This window comes from Diadema setosum, chromosome 2 (genome assembly GCF_964275005.1).
Source record: "Diadema setosum chromosome 2, eeDiaSeto1, whole genome shotgun sequence".
NCBI classification, from domain to species: domain Eukaryota; kingdom Metazoa; phylum Echinodermata; class Echinoidea; order Diadematoida; family Diadematidae; genus Diadema; species Diadema setosum.
In genome coordinates this window covers 15,150,063-15,176,813 of record NC_092686.1, presented here as the reverse complement: position 1 = coordinate 15,176,813, position 26,751 = coordinate 15,150,063, and the positions used below count along the sequence as shown (strand labels likewise).

The 26,751-nt window shown below is 40.6% G+C and overlaps 1 protein-coding gene across 1 annotated transcript in view; it reads left to right on the top strand.

The window, feature by feature from the left end:
- Positions 1 to 5,452: 5,452 nt before the first annotated feature.
- The window catches only part of LOC140246179 (uncharacterized), a 66,091-nt gene continuing 44,792 nt past the window's right edge, over positions 5,453 to 26,751 (top strand). The window contains exons 1-20 of the mRNA XM_072325618.1: positions 5,453 to 5,808; positions 6,563 to 6,677; positions 7,054 to 7,227; positions 8,053 to 8,159; positions 8,667 to 8,804; positions 9,383 to 9,522; positions 10,409 to 10,439; positions 11,135 to 11,210; positions 11,558 to 11,911; positions 12,780 to 12,845; positions 13,692 to 13,722; positions 14,727 to 14,854; positions 15,458 to 15,509; positions 16,672 to 16,694; positions 17,602 to 17,638; positions 18,865 to 19,114; positions 19,521 to 21,467; positions 22,227 to 22,311; positions 23,814 to 23,988; positions 24,711 to 24,843. Of these exons, the coding sequence (XP_072181719.1) occupies positions 5,588 to 5,808; positions 6,563 to 6,677; positions 7,054 to 7,227; positions 8,053 to 8,159; positions 8,667 to 8,804; positions 9,383 to 9,522; positions 10,409 to 10,439; positions 11,135 to 11,210; positions 11,558 to 11,911; positions 12,780 to 12,845; positions 13,692 to 13,722; positions 14,727 to 14,854; positions 15,458 to 15,509; positions 16,672 to 16,694; positions 17,602 to 17,638; positions 18,865 to 19,114; positions 19,521 to 21,467; positions 22,227 to 22,311; positions 23,814 to 23,988; positions 24,711 to 24,843 (4,283 nt within the window). The 5' untranslated portion in view covers positions 5,453 to 5,587. The remainder of the gene's footprint in view (positions 5,809 to 6,562; positions 6,678 to 7,053; positions 7,228 to 8,052; positions 8,160 to 8,666; positions 8,805 to 9,382; positions 9,523 to 10,408; positions 10,440 to 11,134; positions 11,211 to 11,557; positions 11,912 to 12,779; positions 12,846 to 13,691; positions 13,723 to 14,726; positions 14,855 to 15,457; positions 15,510 to 16,671; positions 16,695 to 17,601; positions 17,639 to 18,864; positions 19,115 to 19,520; positions 21,468 to 22,226; positions 22,312 to 23,813; positions 23,989 to 24,710; positions 24,844 to 26,751) is intronic.

Here is a 26,751-nt window from a genome sequence, read left to right as displayed (position 1 = left end):
CTTGATATTCGGGGCACAGTTAAAATTATGTAGGGCCTCGGTGATGTGAAAACCATAACTATTCCCGAAGCGAAGCTGAGGGCATAGTTATCGTTTTGACATCACCTTGGGCCCATAATTTTAACTGTGCCCCTCATAGCAGTCATTATTTGTATATTTGCCTCCCGGAGGAGGCAGCACAAGCAACAGAGAAGGCAGGTGTGGTCCAAGAAGTTGCTTGGTCCTGAGAGATGCAGGCAATTTGGTTTGTACAGTATATGATCAATTGTCATTAGACAATTTTAGATTTTTTTTTTCTATGGAAGTATCATTATCACCTATAATACACTAGTTGCACTTGTACCACCAAAAAGGGCATCCCTTTAAAATCAAAATTCGCTATCACGGGGCGATGGAGCACATACAATGTGAGTGCATGGGCATCGGCTGAGATAAAGTGTTGGTTAGTCATAAGTTAAAAGTCGTTTTTTTTTTTCTCATTGCTCTGATGCAGAAGTGGTGAACTTCGAGTTGAGAGTGAGACAATGAGTAGAAGATTAATGTCATCAAAATCAAAACCCATGGTTACAAGGTTTGAATCATCAAAAGGAAATGAGTCATCTTACTGTTTGAGAGAAAATAGAGACTGCTTCAAGCATTGAGTCCATGTCCCAACTTGAAAAATGTATTGCACACACTGATATTCTGAATGCAGTCAAATGTTATTTGACTTCAAGAGCTTCCAATACAATGAATAAGTTCAATGAAGAATGTGTGCCTTTACTTGAGGAAATCAATGTTGATCCAGCCATTGATATTTATAAAAAAACATCTGGAAAAAAAAAAAACTCTCTAAAAAAAGAAGAGTGAAAATGTTCACTCTTGAAGGAGTGAAAAATAGAAAGGACTGAGTTTCAAGTGAAATTGGAGTGAATTTTGAGTGAAAATGTTCATTTTCAATTTCACTCGAAACTCATTCTTTTCTGTTATTCACTCCTTCAAGAGTGAACATTTTCACTCTTCCTTTTTTAGAGAGTAGAGAAAGCTAAATAAAGCTAAAATAAATCTGTACGTGATATTGGGACAAAAATGAAGAAAGTGGTGTCAAAGGTCTAGCAGAACAGTAGCCATCATATTGACGAGAAAACTTAGTTTTGATCTTCGATCCCTTTGGCATATTGATGGAAGCTGCTGAGATGTGCAGAGGCAGAATTGGCCGAGTGGTGGACGCTCTAAGATAATGCAAGTATTCAGCCCGATAGCCGTAACGTACATGGATCTTTGACGTTCGATGTACGTCTCATGCATCATCCATTTGTTCCTTGTGTGTTTTGTCCTGCGGACATGCGGTTAATATTCGTTTCTCATGCGTTTGCACACGTTTCACTGTCCTGTACACAATCGCCCCAGATGCGTTGTTTGATCGTTTTGTTTGGCTCCTCCACCATGCATGTGTGCTCCTCTAAAACGGAAGCTTTACACTTTGTCCACTTTATCCATTGACGATTTGAACAACAGATAAGCAAAATATCGCTCGTCTCTCGTATACGGCGGACCTATCAGGCAAAGTGTGACAGGAGCTTTAATAGGGCCTATACTTTTTTATGCAAATGTTTCTGACAAACTTTTGACGTAGCGATGAATGGGATTTAATCAAATCATATGATCCCAGCATTCAGATTTGTATTTGATGTTGCGCTACGTGTAACTCGCATCCGCTGTGACGGGGGCTGTATACAGTAACTAACAAAAAACGCTACACGTATAGGGTCTAATGTACTGTGGTCACTCGTGACACGTTTTGTATGTAATACGCTATCGGTATAGACTATTTAGGCCTAGGCCCAATATAGCGTACCATCAGGTACAAGGCGTCAGAGGCAGGGTCAGATGAACGCCTTGAACGTAGGAACGTATAGGAAGGTTCAATTCACACATTATTGCTGAATGATCTGATATACCTTCCACAACACCAGTTGTACAGTATTACCTTTATGAGTTATAAGCAGATTTAATACATGGCCTCGATTATGAGTTGGCTTATTAATATGTTGAATCATATCAAAGGCTGACAATAATGCAGAAAACAACTTCGAATTCGAAGTTTATGAGTCCATGGGTATATTGAAATCACCTGCAATCAACAAGTCAGACGAGCAGAGAAGCTGTCTATCAAGAACATTAGAAAACTCATCCAGCAAAATCTGAAACTGTACTGAACTATAGGTGGACGATATACATTGATGAAATGCAACGATTTCTGCATAATAATTCAGAGTCATCTGAATCATTTCAAATGATGTAACATTTGGGGAATCTAAGATTCTGACATCTAATTGACTTTTAAACAACACAGCTAATCCTCCTCCTCGTTTGCCAAGTCTGGGAATGTGCTTAAACGTGAAGCCATGTGATGTCAATTGACCAATCGGAGCAGCATCGTTAGGCGTAAGCCATGTTTCACAAATAGCAATAATACATTATGTTTGTTTGTTTACACACAAAATACAAATGTATATGTATATATATATATATATTGGCGAAATAATGCATTACTAGTTTATTTCTTGATTCTTCGCTATATTATTATATATATGTATATACAAAAATATATATAAACATTACATATATATATATATATATTTGTATGTATATATGATATATACATATATACATAATATACAAAACAATACATATGTTTCACAAATAGCAATAATACATATCACAATGACGATACGTTGTCATTTGCTCAACATTTTTAACATATTATTATATCCAAAATCAAAGATTATGGGCTCCGTGAGCACATTTCTCTGCGAATCCTTACGAACAGTTAACTAACGAATTCATCGTATGATAACGTATCTCCAAGTTTCGAATAAGTTGGACATTCGTTTGCTCAGTATACATGTACATTGCTCATCGTCGAGTGCAAGATGTTGATCATTCACCCTGCCGGTAAATCTGCCAAGAAAAAAAAAAATCACAAACACAAAATCCTTGGGTAACTCCCTGATCGATCACGGCTACTTTCAAGAAACGATTGCACAATAGCGTGCATTTAGGTCTTCTTGAACGGCAACAACAAAAGGCGGGCTATGTCCGTTAGATCAATAGCAGGCCGGAATGCATCATGCAATGAGAATGTAGCAGCAGACAGAACAATAGCGTTTTAATATGAATCTTACGCGCCCTATGAAAGGTCCAAGGAGGAAGAGATTTCTCCCTTGTGAAATGAAAATAGATAGCCTATGATACATGCACATTATAATGATGAGTTGCGACATACTTTTTTTTTTTCTTCAAAGCGAAATTCAGAAATTAATGCATTGCATGAAAGACGCGTTGTGCTGTAAACTCAGTCTCAACGTTGTAGCACTTTGATTTTAGAGTGGTGATCCTGAAACGCTTATAATGAGATTCATGCCGCAAAAGGTCATACTGCAAAAAACAAACAAGCAAATAAACTAACAAAACAACAAGAACGACAACAAAAACCAAAAAACAAACAAACAAAAAACAAAGACAAGAAAGCTATTTGCCACCTGAAGTTCATTTTTAAAACCACTGAACCGAAGGCCAAAATTGAAAAATTGAAATAATAGTCACACCGTGATCGTGATGGGGGAGGGCAGGGGGTTGGCAGGTGGAGGATTATAGCCGCTACTGCATGTGTGAAACACTGCTTGAAGATGCTATTTTTTTTTTTAATTTATTCATCGTACACTTCCTGATGGTTTGACATTAATGCAACATGAGGATCCCATTTTTTAGCCATTAGGGTATAACGTTACACCCCCCCCCCACACACACACACCACACACTCTGGGGTCGGAGGGATAGCGCGCGCGTTCCCTGAATCTCCGGTAGTGGGGTGTTTGCAGGGAGGTGGATCCCACCTCCCTGGTTTATCTCACGACGAAATCCGGTCCGAAAACCGTATGAAACCAAACCAGGAGATTCTCTAAACGCGTTTCTCTCCCCCTCCCTCCTCCCCCCCCCCCATCTCTCCCTCTCTCTCTCGTCCTCTCTTAATCTTTCCCTTTGGACTCCTGAGAATAATTGTGTCATTCATTTTACGTGAGAATAAGGGGCGGGGATGTCTTGAGAAATTGGAATGAGAGCTCTGGCCTGCGATGTGGCCCATTTGAGCAGTGTTTCAGGATTTAGAGGGGGGGGGGGGGGGGGGGGGGGCTGGAGTCACTGGAAAGGCAGCTGAGGAAAATCCTGCGAAAATAAGCCCCGGAAAGTAATAGGGTTCATTGGTTCTTGAACACTATCCGTCCTACAGGGGCGGATCCGAGGAATTCCGTCAAGGGGAGGCGCCTGTACAAAATTAAAGGGAGGACGCACGCCCACCCTATTTTTTTTTAAATTTCTTTTGTTTTGACAAAAAAAAAAACAACAACAACAAATAAATAAAGAGGGGGCGCGCGCCCTGTGCGCCCCCCCCCCGATCCGCCACTGATATATAATTCAATTAATTTTCAATTCATTTTATTTTCATACTTCTCAACTATGACTATTACAACAGAAATAATAATACAAGTTCTTTTACCTAATTGTAAAAATGTAAATGTATAAAATGCAAATGAGGGAGTTATAATGCAATCGTTACAACTGGCCGTACAGCTAGGACCCAGATGTCTAGTATATGTACACCAAGTCTTGAAATTTCTGGTTTTTCTTTTTCTTTTTCTGTTCAAAGACATAAAGGCCCATGCCCCACTCTCAGTCTGTCTGACATGCTCATTGTTTTGAACTAGCTCCTCCGCTCCTAATAGAGTCAGGCACGAATAACTTAGGCCTATTTGCACTTTTACAGCAGAATATTGAATTTTCGTCACTTTTGTATACCGTCAAAGGAAAATAGTGAGGTGATGACATCATCACCTCACTCATTTGCATAATTGTTATAATAAACTGATAGAGCTGAACTGTTGGCACAGGTGGCAAAAATCAGCTAACCTTTGATAACATTTTCATAACTTTGTTATTTATTAATTGTCTATCCGAATTTTATGACAATTTTAATTGTCGTATGCTTACTTGTCGTTGTTGTTGTTGTTTTATTCAAAGCTAGTTATTTCTGGTCCAGAATTGCTCTTTTGTCCTCCGAGACCATTTGGGCGCACTAATCAGCGCTATTATGTCTCCGAAGCTAGGAACTACGTACCATGATGCTAACAACTTGAAAATCCTCCGCTGTTTTCCATGAGCGTGATCGCATCGAAGGAATTTGATTTGAAGCTAGTTGACCTTTGACCACCATTGGAACGTGATGCAGAAGGCGTTCTTGGTGACCAGTGATTACATAGCACGACCCTATCCGCGCTCTGTCTGTTGTGCGGAATCTCTCTCGTTGTTAACTACACCAGCTGCGCTGCAGCTGATGCGTATTAGGAGCGCTACTATCTTGTAAATTACCGTAGTGCCGTTTACATTTCCGATGAAGATTGGAATTTCAAAGGCAGAGCTAGTTCAGGGAGCAAAGATGACCATTATGCATGTTTAGGCGAAACTGGTTGTAGATTGTCGAGGTCAGCTTGCTCCACGAGCTCAAAATGACATTGCATTTCTTCGTGTAGATGGTGGATAAGGATTGAAAATGAAGAAGTTTCTGAAAGGCAGCAAAAGCAAAACTACGGCTCCTGCCGCAGCTCCGTCGGCGAGCCAATCGTCACAGAGTCAGGAGGCCGAAGCCCCTGGCTATGTGGTCAAGGAGAAAGACCTATCCAAGCTTCACAAAGCGGCGTGGGCAGGAGACTCGATAAAGGTGAAACAAGCGATAAAGAAAGGTGATGTGAACCCCCTTGACAAGGAAAACAGGTAACGTGTAACTCATAGAGTTGGAGATGATTATCAGTCGGTAAACCTTGTTAGATCTAAGATTCTAACGTTAGGCCTAGACTATGATTAATCATATCTAAAATCACTGTACACTTCGGCACTGCACTGCCACTGGTCTGGGCTGGCGCAGTTGAGAGTGAATGGAGCGTATCACCGGACGCTTATTTTTTTATGACTCTAAATTTCGTACACAGAGGATGAAATTTCGGCCAAAAATAACACTTGGTATTCACAAAGTCCTGAAAATTACAAATTGTACAAAAATTATGTCAGTTATGCACTCCGATTTTTGGGAAATACACATGTAAAAGATGTACGATGTAGATACTAGACTTCGAATCTAGATATCCTAACAATTGTTAGTAAGTAAATTTAACCCTTCCCAGTCCTACAAATATTTTTACACGATGCCATGTACAATGTAACGTTAGATCTATGATGTAACATTAGATAAAATCGCATTATAATTCCAAACGCGGTTTTCGTAATGGAATCGATGTCTTTCAATCTGGTCCATGCACCAGAATCACAATTCATACCCGTGATTCACCATACACATTTGCACAGGGTAGACGACAAAGAGAAAATCGGCAAATGAGGCTGAAATTTTTTATTGTATGGTTAAGGTTAGCCCGACCAGATGCCGTGATGAAAGTTCAGTGTTACTTACAGTGTATGTATATTATGTTATCGACCTTTACATCAATTGCCACTCTCTTATTTGCATCTGCAGGACACCCCTTCACCTAGCCTGTAGCAGAGGACATATTGATGTAGTAGATGCCCTTATCATAGCCAAGGCCAAGCTGAATTTGTGCGACAATGACCAGCGTTCCCCCCTCATGAAGGTATAATGGCTGAGCGGCCGAGATAGACTTGTATTCACCTTTATCCCCAGTGTGTTATAAATGGAACTTGAAGCAGAAACATGTTTTGTTTTTGTTTTTTAACAACTTTTTTTTTAATGTAAATGTGTTTTGTCATTTTGACCAGAATGTTCCAGTGGTCAAAGTTAACTGTGGAAGATTTTCTTTTTCTTTTATATATGGACACAAGTGTGTACTATCTTCCTCTTTTACAAATGTATAAAAGGTGACAGTTTTTCCCCCATACAATTTAGTTATTCTTTTAAATTTTGTTCTCTGTCAATTTTCCTGAACCTAAAATTTGAGGGAAACAAGCAAGTACCAGTACTAATTGCTGATCTCTTGCGTCTTTGTGCAGGCTGTCCAGGGTAATTTTGGAGTTTGTGTGGAAACGCTACTTCTGAACAAAGCTGACCCTAATCTGGTGGACAAGAATGGAAACACAGCACTCCACCTCGCTGCCATGGCAGGCTGCCAAGATCCGACGCTCTTTCTCCTCGAGCATGGAGCTGTGGTCAATGCTGCAAATAAGGTGGGAGGAGTTTCAGAGGACAACTGGTGTATCAGGAGTATGAAACAAGATATCTTTACACAAATGAAATGAGACTATTTTCATGAGTTGTATATGTGTCTTTCTGCCTGGGATAACGTGGTTTTGTAGCAAGGCATTGTTGCCCTAATTTCATGTTAAAATTGTTTTCTTTGTATTAAAATCTCCTGTTTTGTTCCCAAGGTGCAGGAAAAGACTCAGATTTTTTTGACTACATACAACTTTACGTGTAAGATAGCTTTCTTGAGAATGTAGCCAATCAGAAGCACTGAAATGAGTCATGTGTGCTCATTTTATTTTTTTTTTTCTCTTTGCATGTAAGTGCAAAAAGTGGGCAGCAAAGAAGCACAACTGCACTGCATATTATCCTGTGGCAGATTACAGATTTCTCTGTGAGTGCTACACAAATCCAAATGTCAACTTTGATTCACACGGCCACTTGCATGACAAAGAGTGGCCTCATTGTTTTACAATACAAAATTTTACCAGCAGATATTGTAGATCATAAACCCATTTTATAAAACAAATAATGCACAGGTTTAAGATTCTGATGTTGGTGGAGGTGCAGCCCACTTTCGGGTATTCCCAATGTTGTGCAGCATGCTGCACCATTGTAAAATACTCTTGAGTGCATCTCACCTGTGCATTATTTGTATTGTTAAACAGATCAGCAAAGTCAAGGTTAATCAGTGCATTGACATGTCAATATAAGAATAACAGAAATGTGCTTTCTTGTACAATGCATGTCCCAGATGGATTTTGATATTCTTTTTCTTTCTCTTCCTTAACTGACTGAAAATGGAATAGGGAGGCAGCACAGCACTTCACCTTGCTACTGCCAACAAGCATGATGAAGTGGTGGAGATTCTCTTAAATGAAGATGCCGATGTGAATGCAACTGACAATGAGAACAGGTGAGATATCCCATAAAGAACCAACAAGTTCTCCTCTTTAAATGATTTTGATGTCACTGCCTTAACTCTTTTCATCAATTTTGTTTATCAAATTTAGTTGGTTCCAAGTTATTCCTTCTCTGCTTGAGCCCAGACGCATAAATGCATTGTAGAAATACTCAGAAGAAAGCAAATCTGTGGTGTTATTTTTAGGAAAACACATGAAGAGTTTCATGAAAGTGACAACCAAGACAACTAATTTTAGTTGCACATCTATCATACTTCATAATGAAAGTCAGTCTATTAAGTTCCAATAGACTGCCTGGCTGGCAGTCTATCGGAATATAGATTATAAAGTCATTACAACTTAGAATTGAATAAGAAATCTGAAATACCACAATACAGTTTGAACCCAAATCCCAATTGGAAACTTAAGATGGCAGCAAACTGTGGACTCCCTGTACTTATAATGTTGCATGTTTTTCTTTGTTTTGTTTATTTTTTTTATTCACATAAATGATTTGGCAGGACTGCATTGATGTGGGCATGTCAGACTGACCAGATAGGAGTGGTCAAGCTGCTTCTGGAACACAAGGCTGACATTGATATCAAGGACAGCAAGGGCTGGACAGCTAATGACCACGCTATAATGGGTGGTTTTCATGGGTATGTCATATTCTACCTTTGTCACACAAGTTGCAATCAGCTAGGATGTACAGTAGTCAAGGACAAGTGTGCATATGTTTGTGCTGTGGGCTGGTTTTGCAGTTTAGTGAGGATCTCGAAGATGAATGTGTTTTGTTTGAACAGGTATTTGCACACTAATTTGATGCAAAGTATACATCCTATGATTTTATGTCAAAGGGGACATTTATTGAAGATTTGTGTAAACTTCAAAGAGAGAATGACAAGGTGATGATGACATCATCACCTCATCAAGTTTTATGAATTTTGTAATAGCGAGAAATTTTACAAGTTTCACATAACTTTCTTATTTTAGTTCCTATTTTTGATGAACCCCTTCCATTTAGTTTATTTCATGCAACTTCATTCATTAAAGCCAATTTGAACAGGGTGTTGAATTGCTTGCCATCAAATTCTGTAGCTTTAATATTGGCCAATTTTTTTGTTCAATGTCTATAATTCCTTTAATGTGAGTTTTGTCTGTCTGTCTGATTTAAGTCTGTTTGAACGTGGTACGAATTGACCTTTAACCCCATCCTCTCAATCCCATCCCCTTCCAGGTGCTCACATTTGATTGATGAGCACCTGTCAAGCCGGAGACCTCCCTCTGCCCTGAGATCCACTGGGGGGATGTTTGGCTCTACGGCTGGCACCGACGCCCTCGGCTTCAGCTTGGGCGGACCCGCCGTTGACAACTTTGGTAAGGCCACGCAATCTCCCTCCTCTTCACTGATAGCAGAGTGTGTGCCGGGATTATGACAATTTGAAAAGATGTCAACAAAAAAAAAAATAAAACTCACCGAGCACTTTTTATTAGTTTGGATTGTAGTAAATGAGATTCATAATACTTTGAGATGCATGCTGTTGCCTATTTGATTCATTATCCTTTTTTTTTTTTAAAAACTTTCTCTTTCTGTAGCATTTTCAGTCATGTGTATTCTCTTAGCCAGTCCTGAATGTAAACCCTGTGATTCTCATTGCAGTAAGTGACATTGAGTGCAACTCGAATGAGATGCAATTTTGAGTTCATGCATGTCGTATTGTATCGGAACTTGGAAGCTTCAACTGAAGCTAGTCAATATTAGAATTTACCTTTGTTGACCACTTGAGATACACAGAAAATAAAAATAGCATATCAGGGCCCTTTTTCATGAAGAGTTATAATTGATTTTGAAGTTGATTTCAAACATAAGTCTATGGCAGCCTGTGTGTTAAGGAAATTTAAAATCGATTATATCTTTTGATAAAACAGGGCGCAGGTATTTTTGTATTCTACATGTCAACCGAGACTGAATATCTCACCTTTTCCCCTTCAACCTGTTGAGGATGAGTCCCGAGTATACTCAGGCAGGTGTCCATGGGAAATGCATGTTGTAGCAAAATCAGTCCGTCCTCAATAGATTAATGACTGTTGATGGGAATGAGCCATCATTCTTTTAAAGCATCCAGAGCAATGCTCAAAGGAAATTGGTGACAATGCATAATGGTAGGAAGTGCCAGAATAGATACGTAAAAATGCAATGTGAGCATTTTTGATATAGGTTTACCCCCATTGTGAAGCCATGTGATTTTTCTCTCTTGTGCAGATGATGACGATGAAGACATATCAGACGGAAGGTAAGTAGACTGGTCTCTATCTTATTCCTATCAGAAAAACCATTTTAGCACCATATGCAACAGACTACAGACTCCTTAAGCAGGGAAGGGACTCCAGTATGTTCCCATCTAACCCAGAAACTCCATGTGTGCCTTCGTGCTCAATCTTTTCAGTAAGATTTTGAATATTCATTCTTAGTGTTTCATGAGAAAAGATGAATACTTCTCTCTCATTTATAGACCATTCTATGTTTCTGTCATAGAATTATATGTCTAGATAATATTGTATGTATTAAATCTCTACTTATAACTATCCTAAAATTGGCAACATAAATATAAGACCTATAAAGTTAATATTTCACTCTCAAATAGGCAATTAAATGTTTTTCTGACTTTGTGGAGTTTTTATGACTTGAAACAAGTTCAACACACTTCATAAGTTTCTTAAAGCTGTAGTGATGTCATGGAATTTTGGTAGTGGTATTTGCATCCTACAGTTTAAGCACAAGAGCAATATGAGTTTTCGTGTCATTCTCACACTCCCTAGCTATGCTGCACAACTGTTACCAAAGGGTTTTCCTGGCCTTGTGTGAGATATCAAAAATTTATGTATTGGATGCATGACAAATTCATGTCTGTCTGTGAACATAGAGGATGTTTCCCTTTTAGGTCTTGGGTCGTCATTTCTAGGTCTCTCATTGTTCTTCTTCCTGCAGAGTATCAGCTGTGGACTCATGGGCTGCCTCTGAGGTTGATGACCAACCGGTCAAACCAAAGATCAATGAGAGAAGAGTAAGTATTAAAGCCAGGGTTTTGACTTCACATATCTTCTGTCCTTTTTTCTCATTACATATCTCACTGCCAAACTGATGCAGTCTTGCATGCTTCGCTGCTATGGCAGTACTGTCTCCATGAAGTAAGGCAACATTGGTATGCTTCTGAATATGGTCAGCACAAACTATGAAATGGTACGAAATGTAAACTTGGACTCCAGCAGACATTTATTGGCACTGCTTTTCTCATTCACGTGACTGCGTCCCGAAATGTGTGTACTAAGATTTGTTTCCACCTGTCCTACCATCATGTGCTTTTCAATCCTTTTCCTTCTCCTCTTTGTTTTTTCTTGTTTTTTTTCATAGCCAAGTAAACCAGTGAAGCTGACAAAGTTCATCAATCAAGAGTCAGACAATGAATCCATCCACAGCAACTTGTCAGCCCGCTCCGCCGCCTCGCGGTCCCGCATTCCTCGTGCTGCCTCGCGAGAAAGTCTCCGCAGTGGCGCCAGCTCGCGCTCGTTGCAGTCCGAGGCCAGTGCCAGCAAGATTCCCAGAATGAAGGCGCCAGAGGGGAAGTCCACCAACAAGGCTGGAACGCCCGCCAAGCAAGCGGGGAGGCAAGGGAGAGCAAGGCAGGAGAGCATGGATGAAGTGACCCCCAGGGGGGACTTGTCAGCAACCCCTACCCCTAGGGGAAGCGTAGCATCGGCTGCCAAGGTCAGTTAACAGGAAGAGCCTGGGGGAGTGTCCGAATGTTCAAATTTGCCTCTGGCATCTTATGAAAATACTCTCATAATGCATCTAGCGTTGTAGTATTTGGTGCACTTTAATACTCCTATAACTTACAGTCTCATTCTGTCACACCCCACCCATTTATACATGTGATAATATAAAACAGTGCAGGCTAAATGAGTCTAACTGGATCACACTGGCAATGGGCAAAAACAGGAATTTGGTTGCATGCTTCCTAAAAGGCAAGATATGAGTGGTGTGTTGGACAATATAGCAGCTGCTGGCTAGTCTGCTCACACTTGATTGATACATTTGTTGAGTCTGTGAGCAATGCATTTCAGCAGACTTGAGAAGGGTGGCTCAAGGTCTCGCCTCAAACAATGATTGTATACGCTCTTTCTTTATTGATCCACCTTTCTTCCTGCTACTCAAAAGAAATAAATGAAAGTTAATTTTGTGTGAGGTCATAGAAACTATATATCACCTGTGAAGGTCAAGTATCAAAACCAATAAAGCACTCCCATGCCTCCAATCTCATTATGGTGTGAAAAAAAAGTTTTTTTTAACCTACAATGTTTCATATTTCAGTTGTCTTCAAACTCTGCTGTTGCCGTTATGTTTTCTTGTACTTAACTATTTTTTTTTCGCACTGTAAATGATAATTTACATTGAATTTAACTGAGATGAACATATTGCATGATGTTGCTCATGTGCTCTGTAACAAATCAGACTCAATGAAATTTGATTTTTTTTTGATAATTATGATGAGGGATGTATTGCTTAACAAATTGTCCACGTGCATTAAGGAAGGAATTTGAATAGATGCTCGGTGTACATTCCATGCTCTTTGCAGAGTTTTAGTGACTTTGATGACGATGAAGACCTCTTTCCACCATCCGATGCTCAAGAGAAACCCAAGGTACTGGACTGTGATTTACAAATGTGACATTTGTGTAATTAGCACGACCTAGGTGATTTTAAAAATGACTCTGATACTATTATACCAATATTGCCTCATTAAAGGTGTAATATAACACTTGGCATCCCCAAGTGAGTAATTTTTTCCCCCCAATAGATTATATTTTCCTTTGATAGATTATATTTCCCCCCTAAAGCACAGCACTGGGAGAAATCATAGTCTTGTGGGAAAATATAGGGGCCTAACTTCCAAGGGACTGTCAAGTGTTACAATGATAGACAAGGCAATATTTGTTGTATAGTCTTCATATAAATTCTCATCATTTCATCCTAACCCTGTGTGCAGCAGGTCAAATTCTTGAATTGTATTGCCTGATTTGATGTACATGTAACTGCTCACAGTGTAATGATCTCAATCCTTGCTGTATTTGTCATGTGATTAGCATTATGAGTAATCGCTGACCAGTTTATGCCACGGTATGTAAATCATTTGATATAGAGAAATCTTCACTACACCTTCAGTCATGATAAATGATGATATAAATATGATTATCAAGGCTTTTATCCTTTTTGATTGATATGATTTGCAGTGTTTAATGAAGGACAGCACATTATGTTTGTTTGGTTGTTTTTTGAAAAGAAGACATTGCATAACTTTATCATAGTCATATTACATGCATTGTGCAGATCATTATTATTATTTTCTTTTCTTCTTTACTTGAACAGTGTTGATGAAATTAACAAAATTGATTATGAGCAAGTGAATAGTGTAGAAGAAATTGAATAAGTCAACGTTTGATTTTGTTGAAGTGAGATAATAATTCTGTATGTGTTCTGTTTATTTCAGTTGAATCTTGCTGGAAAGAAAAAACCAAATGGTGAGTAGGAAAGCTGTGTTGCTGTTTACAGTGATAAGAGTGTGTTGAAGCAGACTTGTATGTAGTAATTGTCAAGAGTAGTTTATGACTTGTAGCCTTCTGCATGTTGATCTAATTCTAACTAGAAAAGCACTCTGAGAGCAGACCTCCACCAAGCAGCTACTTTCCACTGATGATCTTGCTCTCCCATAGAGATCAGAGATTTCCACCCATATGCTGTTAAATCGTCCAATTTTCCAATATAGAAGCCTTTGTTACATCATAAACCCTCAGCTGCGTGGCTTCCCTCGCCCTAGCAGAGACTAGAGCACGCACTTTAGTGGGTGTATTAAAATCTCAAAAATGCACAGCTTGAACTCTAAAGTTCATTGACCCTACCTGCCAAAATATCAAAAGTCCTTCATAAAATCCATAAATATTTCCAGATCACTACCAAAATTTAATCGTCTGTTCCTTGTGTCATTCTCAACCTTTCCTACAAGTTTCATCCAAATCCGTGCACAACTTTTTGAGTTATTTTGCACGCAGACAAACAAACAAACAAACTAACCAACAAACCAATGCTGGTGAAAACATAACCTCTTCCCATGGTGGAGGTTACAAGACAGGGAAATGTAATTGTGATATGGTATACCAGTGTTCAATGATGTATTTTGTGAAATCACGAGCCATTCCAAAAAAAAAAAAGGATTAAATAAATAAAAAAGAAAAGAAAAAAGAAGGCATTCCTTATTGCTGTTTTTGCAGCTGATAGAGGTACTGTAGTATTGAAAATGGTCTTTAACTACCTGGTGCACTTCTGTTTGCTTGTTTTTTTATTTTTATGAACATTCAGTGAAGATATTATTCAGAATAGGTTTGAAAATAGTCACACTAAAGTGTCATCCCACAAGCACAGACCTATTGTGGCTATGGTTTGACGCCATTCTGACGATGGTGGTAGTGATGCTCTTCAAATGCCATGGCAACCCCTCATTCTGCCCCTCATCATGTGCTCTTTGCAGTCTCAGCAGTGCTGAACAAGCTGGGCATGAGCGATCTGGATGACGATGAGGATGACGACGAGGATGACTCATGGCTGAATGATGCAAAGGGTGGCAGGGAATCTTCCACCGTCAAACGGGGGACAGAGGTACGGGGAAATGGAGGGACTTTTGCCGAGTTTGAATTTGAAGTGTGGTGTTGACACCCCTTTTTTTCTCAGTTGATGATACATGAACAAGTTTCTATGAACAGGTTGCCTTTTGCAGCTTACAAGATGTGGGGTTTATATGTCTATATTTTGGTATTAATGTAATGAGTTTGAAATCCTTGTATTTGTAAATTACTATTTACAGGCTTTTTTCTCTTCAATTTCAGATTTAAATATTATATTTTTCTGAATTCAACAATGTGTTTTTGACGGTTCTGAGTTGTGTGCTTGACAGAGAAGTTCTGTCTATTCTATAAGTTGTATATATTTCCATTCAATATCAGTGTACTTGTGACATAAAAACAGAGTGAAATCATATAATTTGCATCTAGTTCTTTGCATCCTGTTCTTGTATTTACAAACACTCACAAATCTAAGAGAGCACAGAATGACTTACAAGTTGTATACATATGCAAAATTTAAATTGCAATAACTAGATCTTTATTCATTGGTCTTGTGATGGAAATTTCAGCTGTTTTCTTATGCACCTATTATTGAAGTACTGGTAGATGATTGTTCCATATATACTTATTGATTTTCTAGCCACCGGGACCTGTGAAAGTGGAGGAAAGCGCCAAGAATGTTGAGGATGATGGTAAGAATGTAAACTATAAGGAAAAAAGAGAAAAATGTTTGCTGGGGCGACAAAACCTTGTATCTAAAAAAAGGCAAATGTTTAGGAGAACGAAAAAAACATGGCAGCCAAAGCACTGTAGCAAATGGGATTGCCTTTCCTGTGACATGTCATGGTGACTTCATTTTTGGGGGTAAGACAGGTAGGATTTGGACTGGACATCATTGAAATGATTATCTGAAAATTAATCCCAAAAAGCAATTTTCACCAAAATTTGAACTGCAAGGTTTTGTCATCATAGCAACAATAAGTACCATTAGTAGTCAAATTATATGTACATCGTACATTGTATTTTATACTTCTGATCGCAATATGTTAAAAGTTTTGCAACTTTGCTCTTCCTCATATTTAAAATGAAGCCAGTCAAACTTTTTTGTAAACAGTTCACGACTGAATTGCATGGACAATAAGAAAGATTGTTAACTTATTGCTGAGGTTATGGAAACCCCTGACGTAGTTTTGGTGACTGCAAGAATGAAGCGCAGCAGTACTATCCTTTCACTTGACAATGAAAGCTGGGAATGAAATACTTTCAGGTAAGACTTAGAGGATGTTGCAAGAAAGTCAAGTTGCAATCAATTGCAAATATCTATTGCAAACTTTGCAATAGATAAATCTATTGCAACTTGCAATCAATCGCAAGTTGCAGTAGCAAGAAGGGAGCTTGCAATCAATTGCAGGATTTGCAATAGATTTTGGGGAGTTGCAATTAATTACAGCTTTCTTGCTACACCCCCTTAGTCAGGTGAATCGTTTTAGTAATGTCATAGTGTCTGAAATACTGTACACTTGTACATACCACAAATTAAGCTTCACACTGGCAGAGTGTAGTCCCATGCACCCATATGTGTTGGCATTGCCCATCTGCTAAAATTGCAGAAAGTTTATTGTGATTTCCAAACATATCTTATATAGTCTGCTTGAAAGAAAATGATTTGGCGTCAGCTCACTTTACCATTCAGAAAAGACTAACAGCCAATGAGATGCAACGAGTAGCTTAATTTTAACAGTTTGTCAGATGAAATATCAGACAAAACACTATATGAAATGCTCCCCTGATTAACAGTTATTTTCCTACGATGTACATTGACTTAGATTTATTTTGTGTGTTGTCATTTTACAGCAGACTCTGACTGGGACTCAGATGTAAGTATCCAGCACAACATTATTTTCTTTGTTGTCTGCAGTTTGTTTGATGTTTGTTTTGTTTTGCTTTTGGGTTTGTTTGTATGTTTGTTTGTTTGTGTTTGTTTTATTGCACCAAGTTAGTACTCAAGTGCAAACTTGGTTGTACTGTTTTCAGTCTTTGTAGTTATTGTAAATGTTAAATTGTTTTGTATTCAGTGTTCCTTTGTTTGTTTGTTTGTTTTTTGACTGATGAACCTCAAGAAAAATGTGAAAATCTTTGGAAATCAACAGATTTGGTTTATTTTCTCACTTTTGACAACAGTGAAAATGTAGTGTTGCCTCATGTAAATGGACATATGATGCATCACGTGTTACCCCGGGGTACCATGTTGTGTAGCGCCACCTTACGTCCACTCGAGGACAGCCGCAGAGAAATGCATGCACTGTGTGTGCGTGTACATAGTCATTCCCATGCCACTGCATGTTATACATTGTACTATGCATGCAAGGTTCGCTGTGCTAGCAACAGCGTGTGCTTCAGTCCACTGCAGTGTAGTGCAGTGCAGTGGCTAGCACACGCTAGCTCCAGCACCAAAATAATTTCCAACTTTTTGGCACCCTGGGTACAACCTTTAAAAAAAAAATAGTTCAACAAAATGGCTGATTTTTATTTGGTACCCCGGGATACCATTTATGTCATCATATCAGCATGTATTTTTTTTTCTTTCACGAGGGAGCAGAATGGTTATAAAAACTGTATTCTAAAGATCACCATGTCTGGGTTTAAAAGACAACAAGGACAGACAGAGAAAAAAATACAACATCTTGAGAATGCTTGAACACTGTAGCTTGGGTTGCAAACATGAATACAGGTGCAGAACCATAATTCTTGTTTAAATTTTTGAATCTGCTTGTTTCTTTTCAGGATGATCTCCTACCGTCAGATGGAGGCACAGCAAAAGGTCAGTCATTGTGTTAACAGTCCAATGAAATCTGCCATGAAGAGATTCAGATTTTAATTCACTAAAAGCGGCTAGAGTGTTAGCGCTGAATTGGGGTAGTGTTTGTATCAGTTATCAAAGTGCAATGATAAACCTCGTATTCTTGAATGGAAGCAAATTATCTGCCACGTTCGGGGATGATAACTTTCTGTTCTCTCTGCGATGAACATTGAAAAAAGCTGTGCAGTTCATACCATGCTGTTACTTTTCCAGTTGCACAGTACATGTTATGTCATGTGTTGAGCTTTGTCTGTTTGGCATGTTGAATTTCTTTATCATGTAAGAAATGAAATGAAGTAAATGATCTGATTGAATGATCAGCAACCATAATAGAATATAAGCTGGCTGGCATCTTTCATTAGTGATCTAAACTGGTAAAATTGTTAAAGAGTAAGGTTAAATAATGCAGAACAATTGTTCATGCTTCTTGAGATGTATACCTTTTCAAGTTATGACCAGCACATGGCAGAATGTGCTGGTGAGGGCGGTGAGTTGGCTCAGTTGGTAGCGCGTCTGCCTCACGATCACGCGGCCCGGGTTCGAACCCGAGTCTGGATTGAGCAATGTTGTGTGTAAACATACCGTCCCCTCTAGCAAGAGGCAAAACACTCTGTCCCTCGGATAGGACATAAAATGGAGGTCCCGTGTATGAGAGAGTAATAACTCATGCACGTAAAAGATCCCGCTTCATTCATTCATCACAAAGTGCAGGGTGTCTAACCTGGTGAAGTGGTCCCACCTCACATCCAACTGGACCCCATGGAAGACCAGCTTAACGTAGCTGAATATGGGCTATCTTCGCAGATGGAAATTAACAAACAAACAAATAACAAACAAGAATGTTCTCTGCAAGCATTCCAGGATCCAAACCAATTAACCACAGCCAAATATTTCTATGGTAACACATCATGGTATCAATGTAATAAATGTATGGCTAAAGCCACGTGACATACTTGTCAATATTGACCGTGCACTCAAAGAATACTGGACACAAGGAAAAGTCAAATATCCCCTTACTGTAGTCAAACTTTGTTTTCTTGTTGCCTGTGGGTACCACTCACCTTGCATTGTAGATTATATTCTTTTGTGCGATATGTTCCTAGTTCCCTCAGTGTACTTTGCCTTGTGCAGGTACAATGTGTAGTTGATGGTTTCATCATCTGTTTGTCATTGTTGATATAATCCAGGGGATGCTGTTCGTGTTGGTGGGAATCCCAGGCCAATCAACCCCAACATTGCCAAAGCAGGTGGCACTAAAGGCAACCCCAAGCCTGGCGTCAACAAGATGTTAGAAAGCAGTGACAACTGGGACACCGATGACGACCAGGAAGCAAAGGGCGGGGCTGATGACAGGGATGTGGATGGTGATGAGGAGGAGGAAGAGGAAGAGGAAGAGGAGAGTGAATGGGAGCAGGAGCGGAGAGCCCAAAAGTTGGAGCAGCCGGTGGTGAGATGCCCCTTTGGTGGTGCTACCTTTTTCATTGCTCTAGCCCAAAATGCTCAGGATGCCAGCAATAGCATGTCTGCTGTGTGACATCCAGTAGTGTATCTTGTCACAATCATTTGTATTCCAAGCTTATGTCCAGCATTAGACATAACACTATCAAATAGACATGGAGAAAAGGAGGGTGGGGATGTCTTGCAAACCTGTTTGGTTACAACTTGACTATAAAGTGCATTCTCAACAAACAATAACCTGCTGTCATAATGTATATATGCAAAATTTATTTGAAGTAAAGTAAAAAAATGCTTTCAACAGTGTCCATAATTGTGTTCAAGTGAATTTCCAGTGATTAGAGTTGAATACATCTCGTTACTTCCAGGAATCGATGAATCAAGCCAGAAGGGGGATGGAGTTGGAACGAGAGCAGCAGTGGGAGGAAGAGCAGCGCGCTGCCAAAGAGAAGATGATGCGAGAGGCAGAGGAAGAGCTGCAGAGGGAGAAACAGGAGATGGCAAGGCAAGCTGAGATGGAGCGGCAGAGAAACAAAGAGGAGCGGCAGAAGCTTCAGCGGGAGAGGCAGAGGGTACAGGAAGAGAAGGAAAAAGCGGAACGAGAGCAGCGGGCCACAGAAGAGGAGAGGAGGCAGGATGAACGTAGACAGCAGAGAGAAAGAGAGGAAGAACTGAGGAGAGAGAAGGAGATGATGGAAGCAGAGGTTGCTAGGGAACGCCAGAGGCTGGAGGAAGAGAGGCGGAGACTGGAAAAGGAGAAGATTGCAGAAGAAGCAAGGCAGAGGGAGGAGGAAGAGGCAAGAGAGAGGAAAAGGAGTGAAAAATTAAGCATGGAGAAGGAGAAGTTACAGCTGGATCTTGAGAAGGAACGGAAGAAGATCGAGGAGGAGCGCAGATTGGTGGAAGAGAGAAGAGAGGAGGAAGCACGAAGGAGACGAGAAGAAGAGGAAAGGATGGCTAAGGAGATGGAGGTGAAGAAGAAGAGATTGGAAGAAGAGAGGGAAGAGGAGATGAGACGCATCGAAGAGGAGAAGCAGCGCTTGGCAGAGGAAAGGCGTTTGGAAGAAAAGAGAAGGGAAGATGAGAAGCGGCAATTGGAGGAGCAGAAAAGAGCTAACGAGCAGAAATTGGAAGAGGAAAGGCAGAGGATAGAAGACAGAAAGAAAGCAGAGGAAGACAGAAGGGAGAAGGAACGGAAGCAGTTGGAGGATGAGAAGAAGCAGATGGAGCTCATGCTCACTTCAGAGAGAGAAAAATGGGAAGAGGAGAAGAAACAGCAGGCAGAGGAGAAAAAGAAAATAGATGACTTGAAGAGACATTTTGAGATGTTGAGGAGGCAGCAGGAAGAGGAGAAGAAGAAGATCCAGGCTGAGAAGGAGGAGGCGGAAGAACGAAGGCATTTGGACGAAGAAAGGCTGAAGAGGGAAGAGAAGCGCATAGAAGAGGAACGAAAGAGGCAGGAAGACCTGAGGAAGCAGCTTGAAGACGACCTCTTCAACAAGCGAAGTAGTGACGAGGCGGATGATGGGAAGCGCAGAGCAGCCACCCAGCACCTTGAGGACGAGAGGAGGAGACTGCAGGAGGAGAGGGATCGCGTGGAGCAGCAGCGGAAGGAATTCGAGGAGCTGCAGGTGAAGGGGAAGGCGGAGCAAACAGCCCTGGAGAGATCCATCCGGGAGGAGCGATCTAGGTTGGAGGAGAGTTGGAGGGAACTTGATCAGAGGCGACAGGAGATGGAGGTGACCATGCAGGACAAGGAGAGCCAGCGACTGAATCGTACCGATGCCTTGGAGGATGAGTTGAAGAAGGAGGCAGATCTTGCAACAAAAGCAAAACGGGAGCTGGAGGCGGAGAAGCAAAAGCTGCATGAAGAACGACAAGAGCTGATGAACCGCACCAGGGAGATTGAGAAGAAGCAGATAGAGCTGGAGAACATGAAGAGGATGATGCGGCAGAAACTGGAGGAGCAGAGGCACCGGGAGCAGAGCTTTACCATGCAGCGGGCCCCGGGTAATCCGGGTAGGGAACAGGATGATCATCACGACCCCAGTGCAGACCACGCCCTTGACCTCTACCAGAGGAACATAGAACGCCGCCTCCTGGACGAGGAGCGGTCAGACACCGTCTCCTCCATGAGTCAGTTTGATGGACTGATAGATGAAATGACCCACGAGATGGAGTCCATGAAGATGGAGAAGGACCAGATGGAGATGTCGGCCAGTGGACCGGTGCTGTACAGCACTATGGGCAAGAGTCTAGGGGTGACAGGAGGCACAGAGACTTCCTTCATCAGGATGAACAACACATCTCAGTTGGGACGACCTTCAGACACAATGTAAGTCATATATGTAATGAAAATGTTAGCTTCAGACATTGGGTACTATACGTAGTGGGAAGTCTTTTACCGCATGCTACTGATCATGACTGTGACATTTGATTAGAAGTGTCTTTCTTGAGGTGAGTCTCCAAAAGATCAATCCATTTTATCGGGTGCAAAGTGCATGTTCATTCACAATTAACAATGTATGCATTGAACACCAGTAAACAGCCTCTCTAGGTGAAGTTATGTTGATATTTGACAGTTGGCAACACGTAGTTCAGTATTTTTATTTACTTCATGGATTCATCATTAAAATGACAACTTAATCACTTGCTTAATAGATTTATCTACCATATAGCATACACAACAAGAAATAAACCATATGTCAAGAGGACACTGAATAAAACATGGGTCAAAAGTGATTGCATGATTGATAGAAACATTCTATTTCCTCTCATTTTATTTTATTATGATTATCACTATCATTCCATCTCTCAGAATCAGTGATAAGAAAGAGGATAATAAGTATTATCATTTATGCTGCATTTACTGCCCTTGCAGTAACTACACTTTACTACTATTGCTACTGCTTCTACTGCTGACACTACTACTGCTACTACTTCTACTACCACTATTACTACTTCTCTGACTATTATTTGATTATTATTTGTATCATCCTATGAATCATATCCTCATCAGTATTATCATCATCGTTGTCGTTATAAGTATCATCATTGCGATTATTCATATCGCTTCTATCAATATTGAATCCAGCACTGCTACGGGGAGACCTCTCACTCATTCTCTGCCCCCGTCCCTCCTGAACCACAACGCTGGTAACTCCAACAAGCCTGCACAGGTGAGATACAGGTCAACACGTTTCGCAACTCAAGCCTGAAGAAAACTTTCAAATTCAACAGCAAAAAAACAAACACTTAAACTTCTCCAACGTGCAGTTCTTGCATGTCATGTCAAGTTGTTCCATATGTATGTAATATAGTTGGCACACTCTCACCATCTCTCATATTAGGAGTCATGAGCAAGCCACCTTTGGACCATCAGCTTTAAGTCCTCACTCTGAAGGACTAGGCGATGAGGACAAAGTGATATCTGCTGTAAGCAGACTCGAACCAGGAACCTTACAATTAAGAGTCCATGATCTCATTCACTAACCCACAACAGCTCCTGTGTGTTGGCCAGAAGAGGTACATGTATCATTCATTAGCTCCTAAAAGAGGATATGGCTTATAACATCAAACCAAGAATTGACAGACTTTTATGCAGAGTAAGATTTATACCAAATGTTTCAAGCAAACTTATCTGGGATTTGCAGTATGATGATTACAGAGTTCTCCAAATTTTAAATTTTTCTTTTGTAGTTGGACTGCTTGAATCAATCAGTGCAAAGTATGTGTGTGTATTAAATGACATGATTCAGCCATTCCAGAATATTATGTAGCAAGATATTTTAAAGGCACATAGACCCGGTGGTTTAGTCGAATGCGTACGCCTACAGACAACGCAAGTTTCCTTCAGAGACCTATGCTATCGACTCCTCTTCAGCGCTGACGCTTAGACCCATTTCCATGAGTCTGAAGAAGTCCAGTCCACTGTAGTCAGTGGTCTGATCACAGTTCGGCTCATGATTCGGCTGATGATAACTGCTCTAACAAACTTCTTCTGTGACGTAATACTAAGAAGCATGCACCTTGGCATCACTACAGACTGTGTGATGCGCAGAGAAGACAATGAAGGCAACGTTACCTAGCAACGCCTACGCGCTTTACTCTTGATGACAGCTCAACTTCGGCAATATTCATATCAGTGCTAACATGATCGGCACTATCATCCAACAGCCCCCCCCCCCGCAACTTCCGGGTCTATGCGTCTTTAACAGCCTGAAATTTTTGCAAATTGCCAATGACTTTCAATGCATATAGTGTAGACAAGAACTTTCATGTGCATTTCAATTTTGTGAGTCTTGGCTCTCGCGAAATTTGCAAACATTTCTGGTTTTACAGAAACTACAAACCGTGTACATTATGAGTTGCTGTCAATAGGAATAAGGGCTGCCTTGTAATCCAACAAATTATCAGTCGTATATGATATGATGTTACATCATCTAAATTTTTGGAACCAATGTCTTTTTTATTTTGAATTCCACACTGTGGATAGGAGGGTGTAATATTTCTAAAAGAACTATGACAATCAAAAGCAGGGAAAAGAAAAGCAATCTGTGAGTTTCAATTTCTGCATGGACAGTAGGCCATAGTGTGTGGTCTAGTTATTTCTTATTTATTTATTTTTTTAATGTGAATTGGTCTGTTTTATGAAATTCTATGATGTCTTTAAATTGCACAGCCGGAATGGATGGCCGTTATGAATGAGGCAGATGGTCTGGATTATACCACCAGTGATGAGGGCAATGAGTCCAGCATGGAAGAAGATGGGCACCATGGGACCCTCCCACTCCTTGCCTCCACACCCATTGCGCCCCTTTCTCACAACCCTGGTACCTCACTCAATGCAAGTCTTGGTAAGTCGCCCGTAACGACGGATAGTTTTGCCCTTAAGATCACTGCCTGGGGCAGAAAGTCTGTTCCCTATTAATCCGTTGAAGACTAGCCCCGAGTATCCTCGAGCAGGTGTCTATGGGAAATTCATGTTATAGCAAAATCAGTCCGTCCTCAAGGGGTTAAAACATCGCACAGTTCATGGTACGAGGTTGAGCAGCAGGGCCCCATCTTCAAGGACTTCTTTGCATCTTTTCATTGTAATCTAGAGAGAATAAGCACTGTGCCATCTAATCAACATCAACCACTCTGCATTGATGCAGTTGTTGATATCAATGAAGATCTCTTTTTGAAGCAGGAATAATAAAGGGAACTGAGTGAAGAAGTATTTCCTCAGTGCCTTTCACAAATCAAATCTTGTTTTCATGCCTCCAAATAAAACTAGAAGACTGAAATGTGCAGGAGTTTGCATGTCGTCCCTCATGAATTTCATTGCAGAGATACTACTGTGTTATATAAACAGTAACATCTACTCAGTACATTTCAGTGATGATAATTATAGAATTTTTTGACAAGCATTGATATCATATGGTATCTAATTTTGAAACCCCCAAACTGTAGATCAGTGATGTAACATCTAACATCAATATTTGGACATCTGTTTATTGTTAGCCTTTCCATTCAACTTTGTTGAGAAGGAATTGGTATGGCACTGTTTCTTCTCTTTCTCCACGGTGGACATTAGATGCGTCGGTGTCCATTCAGGTCCAGCAAGCTCTTCGCGATCAGCGCCAGCGGGCTGACAGGGAGAAGAGCGCGAGGCTTAATGCAGAGAACCGCTGCAAGACGCTGCAGAGCGAGAAGCAAGACCTCTACAAGTGAGTCAGCAAGAATTCTTTCTGCAGTGTGCGTGGATGAATTATGACCCCCAGTGCTTTTAAAGGGAAAAAAAAAAGTTCTCATATGGCTGCAGAAACTGTAGATTTTTGCTCTAAAATGGGACATATAGACATAAAACAAATGTTTGAAATAATGCTGTGATAACACAATTTTAGTTGGGTTATATTATTGCTAGGGCACGATTGATCATCACATAACATTCTACTTACCCATACCCACTACTGAACGGGGAGGTTATTCCTCTTCAGGAATAACGCAGGGTGTTTAACCCGGTGAAGTGGTCCCACCTCACATCCAACTGGACCCCAAGGAAGACCAGCTTAATGTAGCTGAATATGGGCTATCCAGCCATCTTCTCAGATGGAAAATGAACAAACAAACAAGCAAACAAACATCTTGTGCTGCAACTGAATTCTTTGTACACTTTTAATCTCAAAATACTCCAAAACAACTCAGAATCCTGGTAAATGGCAAGATTTTAAAGAAAAGTTTCTTGCTAGACCCTTTCAGTGTATTGCAAGCAAATTCCAAATGGGGGAAGATGAATTTTGAGCCCTTCTGAGAACTATGTTTACCCATGCCGTCAATCCCTCGTTTGAGGCGAGACCCCAACTTCCACGAAGAAAGTGGGGTGCTATACCTCGTTAAAGATTTTTCGTTTGGGAGTTGGGAGTCGAAGCATTTGTCCATTGCAAATAAACTTTCTGCTCAGGCGTGACAAACCTGGAGGCCAAGCCAGGGTTTGATGACTCCAGCAGCTGTCGTATTACGTAAGAGCATGATAAGGATATCTGATTGACCCGTAAATAACGAAAATACAGGAATAAGAAGGAGAGCATTGCCAGTTTGCCAGTCTACACTCACACACACACACGTACACACACACGCACCATGGAGCTACATAGCCCATGACAAAACCAAAACAATCTCCTCCTCTCGCGGTGCCCCCCCCGTGGAATAAGAAGGAGAGCATTGCCAGTTTGCCAGTCTACACTCACACACACACACGTACACACACACGCACCATGGAGCTACATAGCCCATGACAAAACCAAAACAATCTCCTCCTCTCGCGGTGCCCCCGCCCCCCCCGTGGCGCTGTGGCGATGACTGATGCTTAGATTAGGCCAGGGTCAAGAAACAGGTGTTTTATATCTTTGGTTTTTAAGTCATTGATTGCCAAGATATACACTGGCATTATTTACGGGGGTGTAGCCTCTTCAAACGAGAGATTTGCGTCATGTTTAACCTGTTGCCTCTCAGATGTTATTAGGGAGCTTTAGATTTTGACGCGCGGATGTTTGAGACGACGAGTGCGCTGGACGTTCTCCTCTCCCCTGCGTCGTGCTGAAAAGTAGCTTTAGATTACGCTGGGACGCAACGTATGAAAAATAAAATCGCGCCCCCATATGATTGGTGCATGAAGTAGCTCTCTACGTTGCAAACTGTGCGGACGTAAAAATAGCCCAGTACGTGTAGTGAAAAGCTCAGGCGACGCAAGCTAAAAATAGATCGACTTGACGCACGTTTCTGCACACGCTCAGAACATGTTTTTTCACTCTGAACGTCCGCGCGTTTAAAATCTAAAGCTCCCTATTATTCCCCCATAGGGATAACGCGCAACATTCCCAGTTCCCATAAGCATTGTCTTGACCTTTTGTGTGCTTTGGGTGCTGATAGGCACAGAAAACCCAATAGCATTGTACACACAGAAAAGGCTAATTATGCGACAAAAAGACCCTCAAGAAACTCTTGTCACACACATGGACTTACCTCTGTAATAGTAATATCTGTGGTTTAAAAAAAAGAACAAAGCAAAACAAAAACTCAGTGATATTGATAAACAAAGGATCATATCGTTGCTGGGGTGACAAGACCTTGTATCT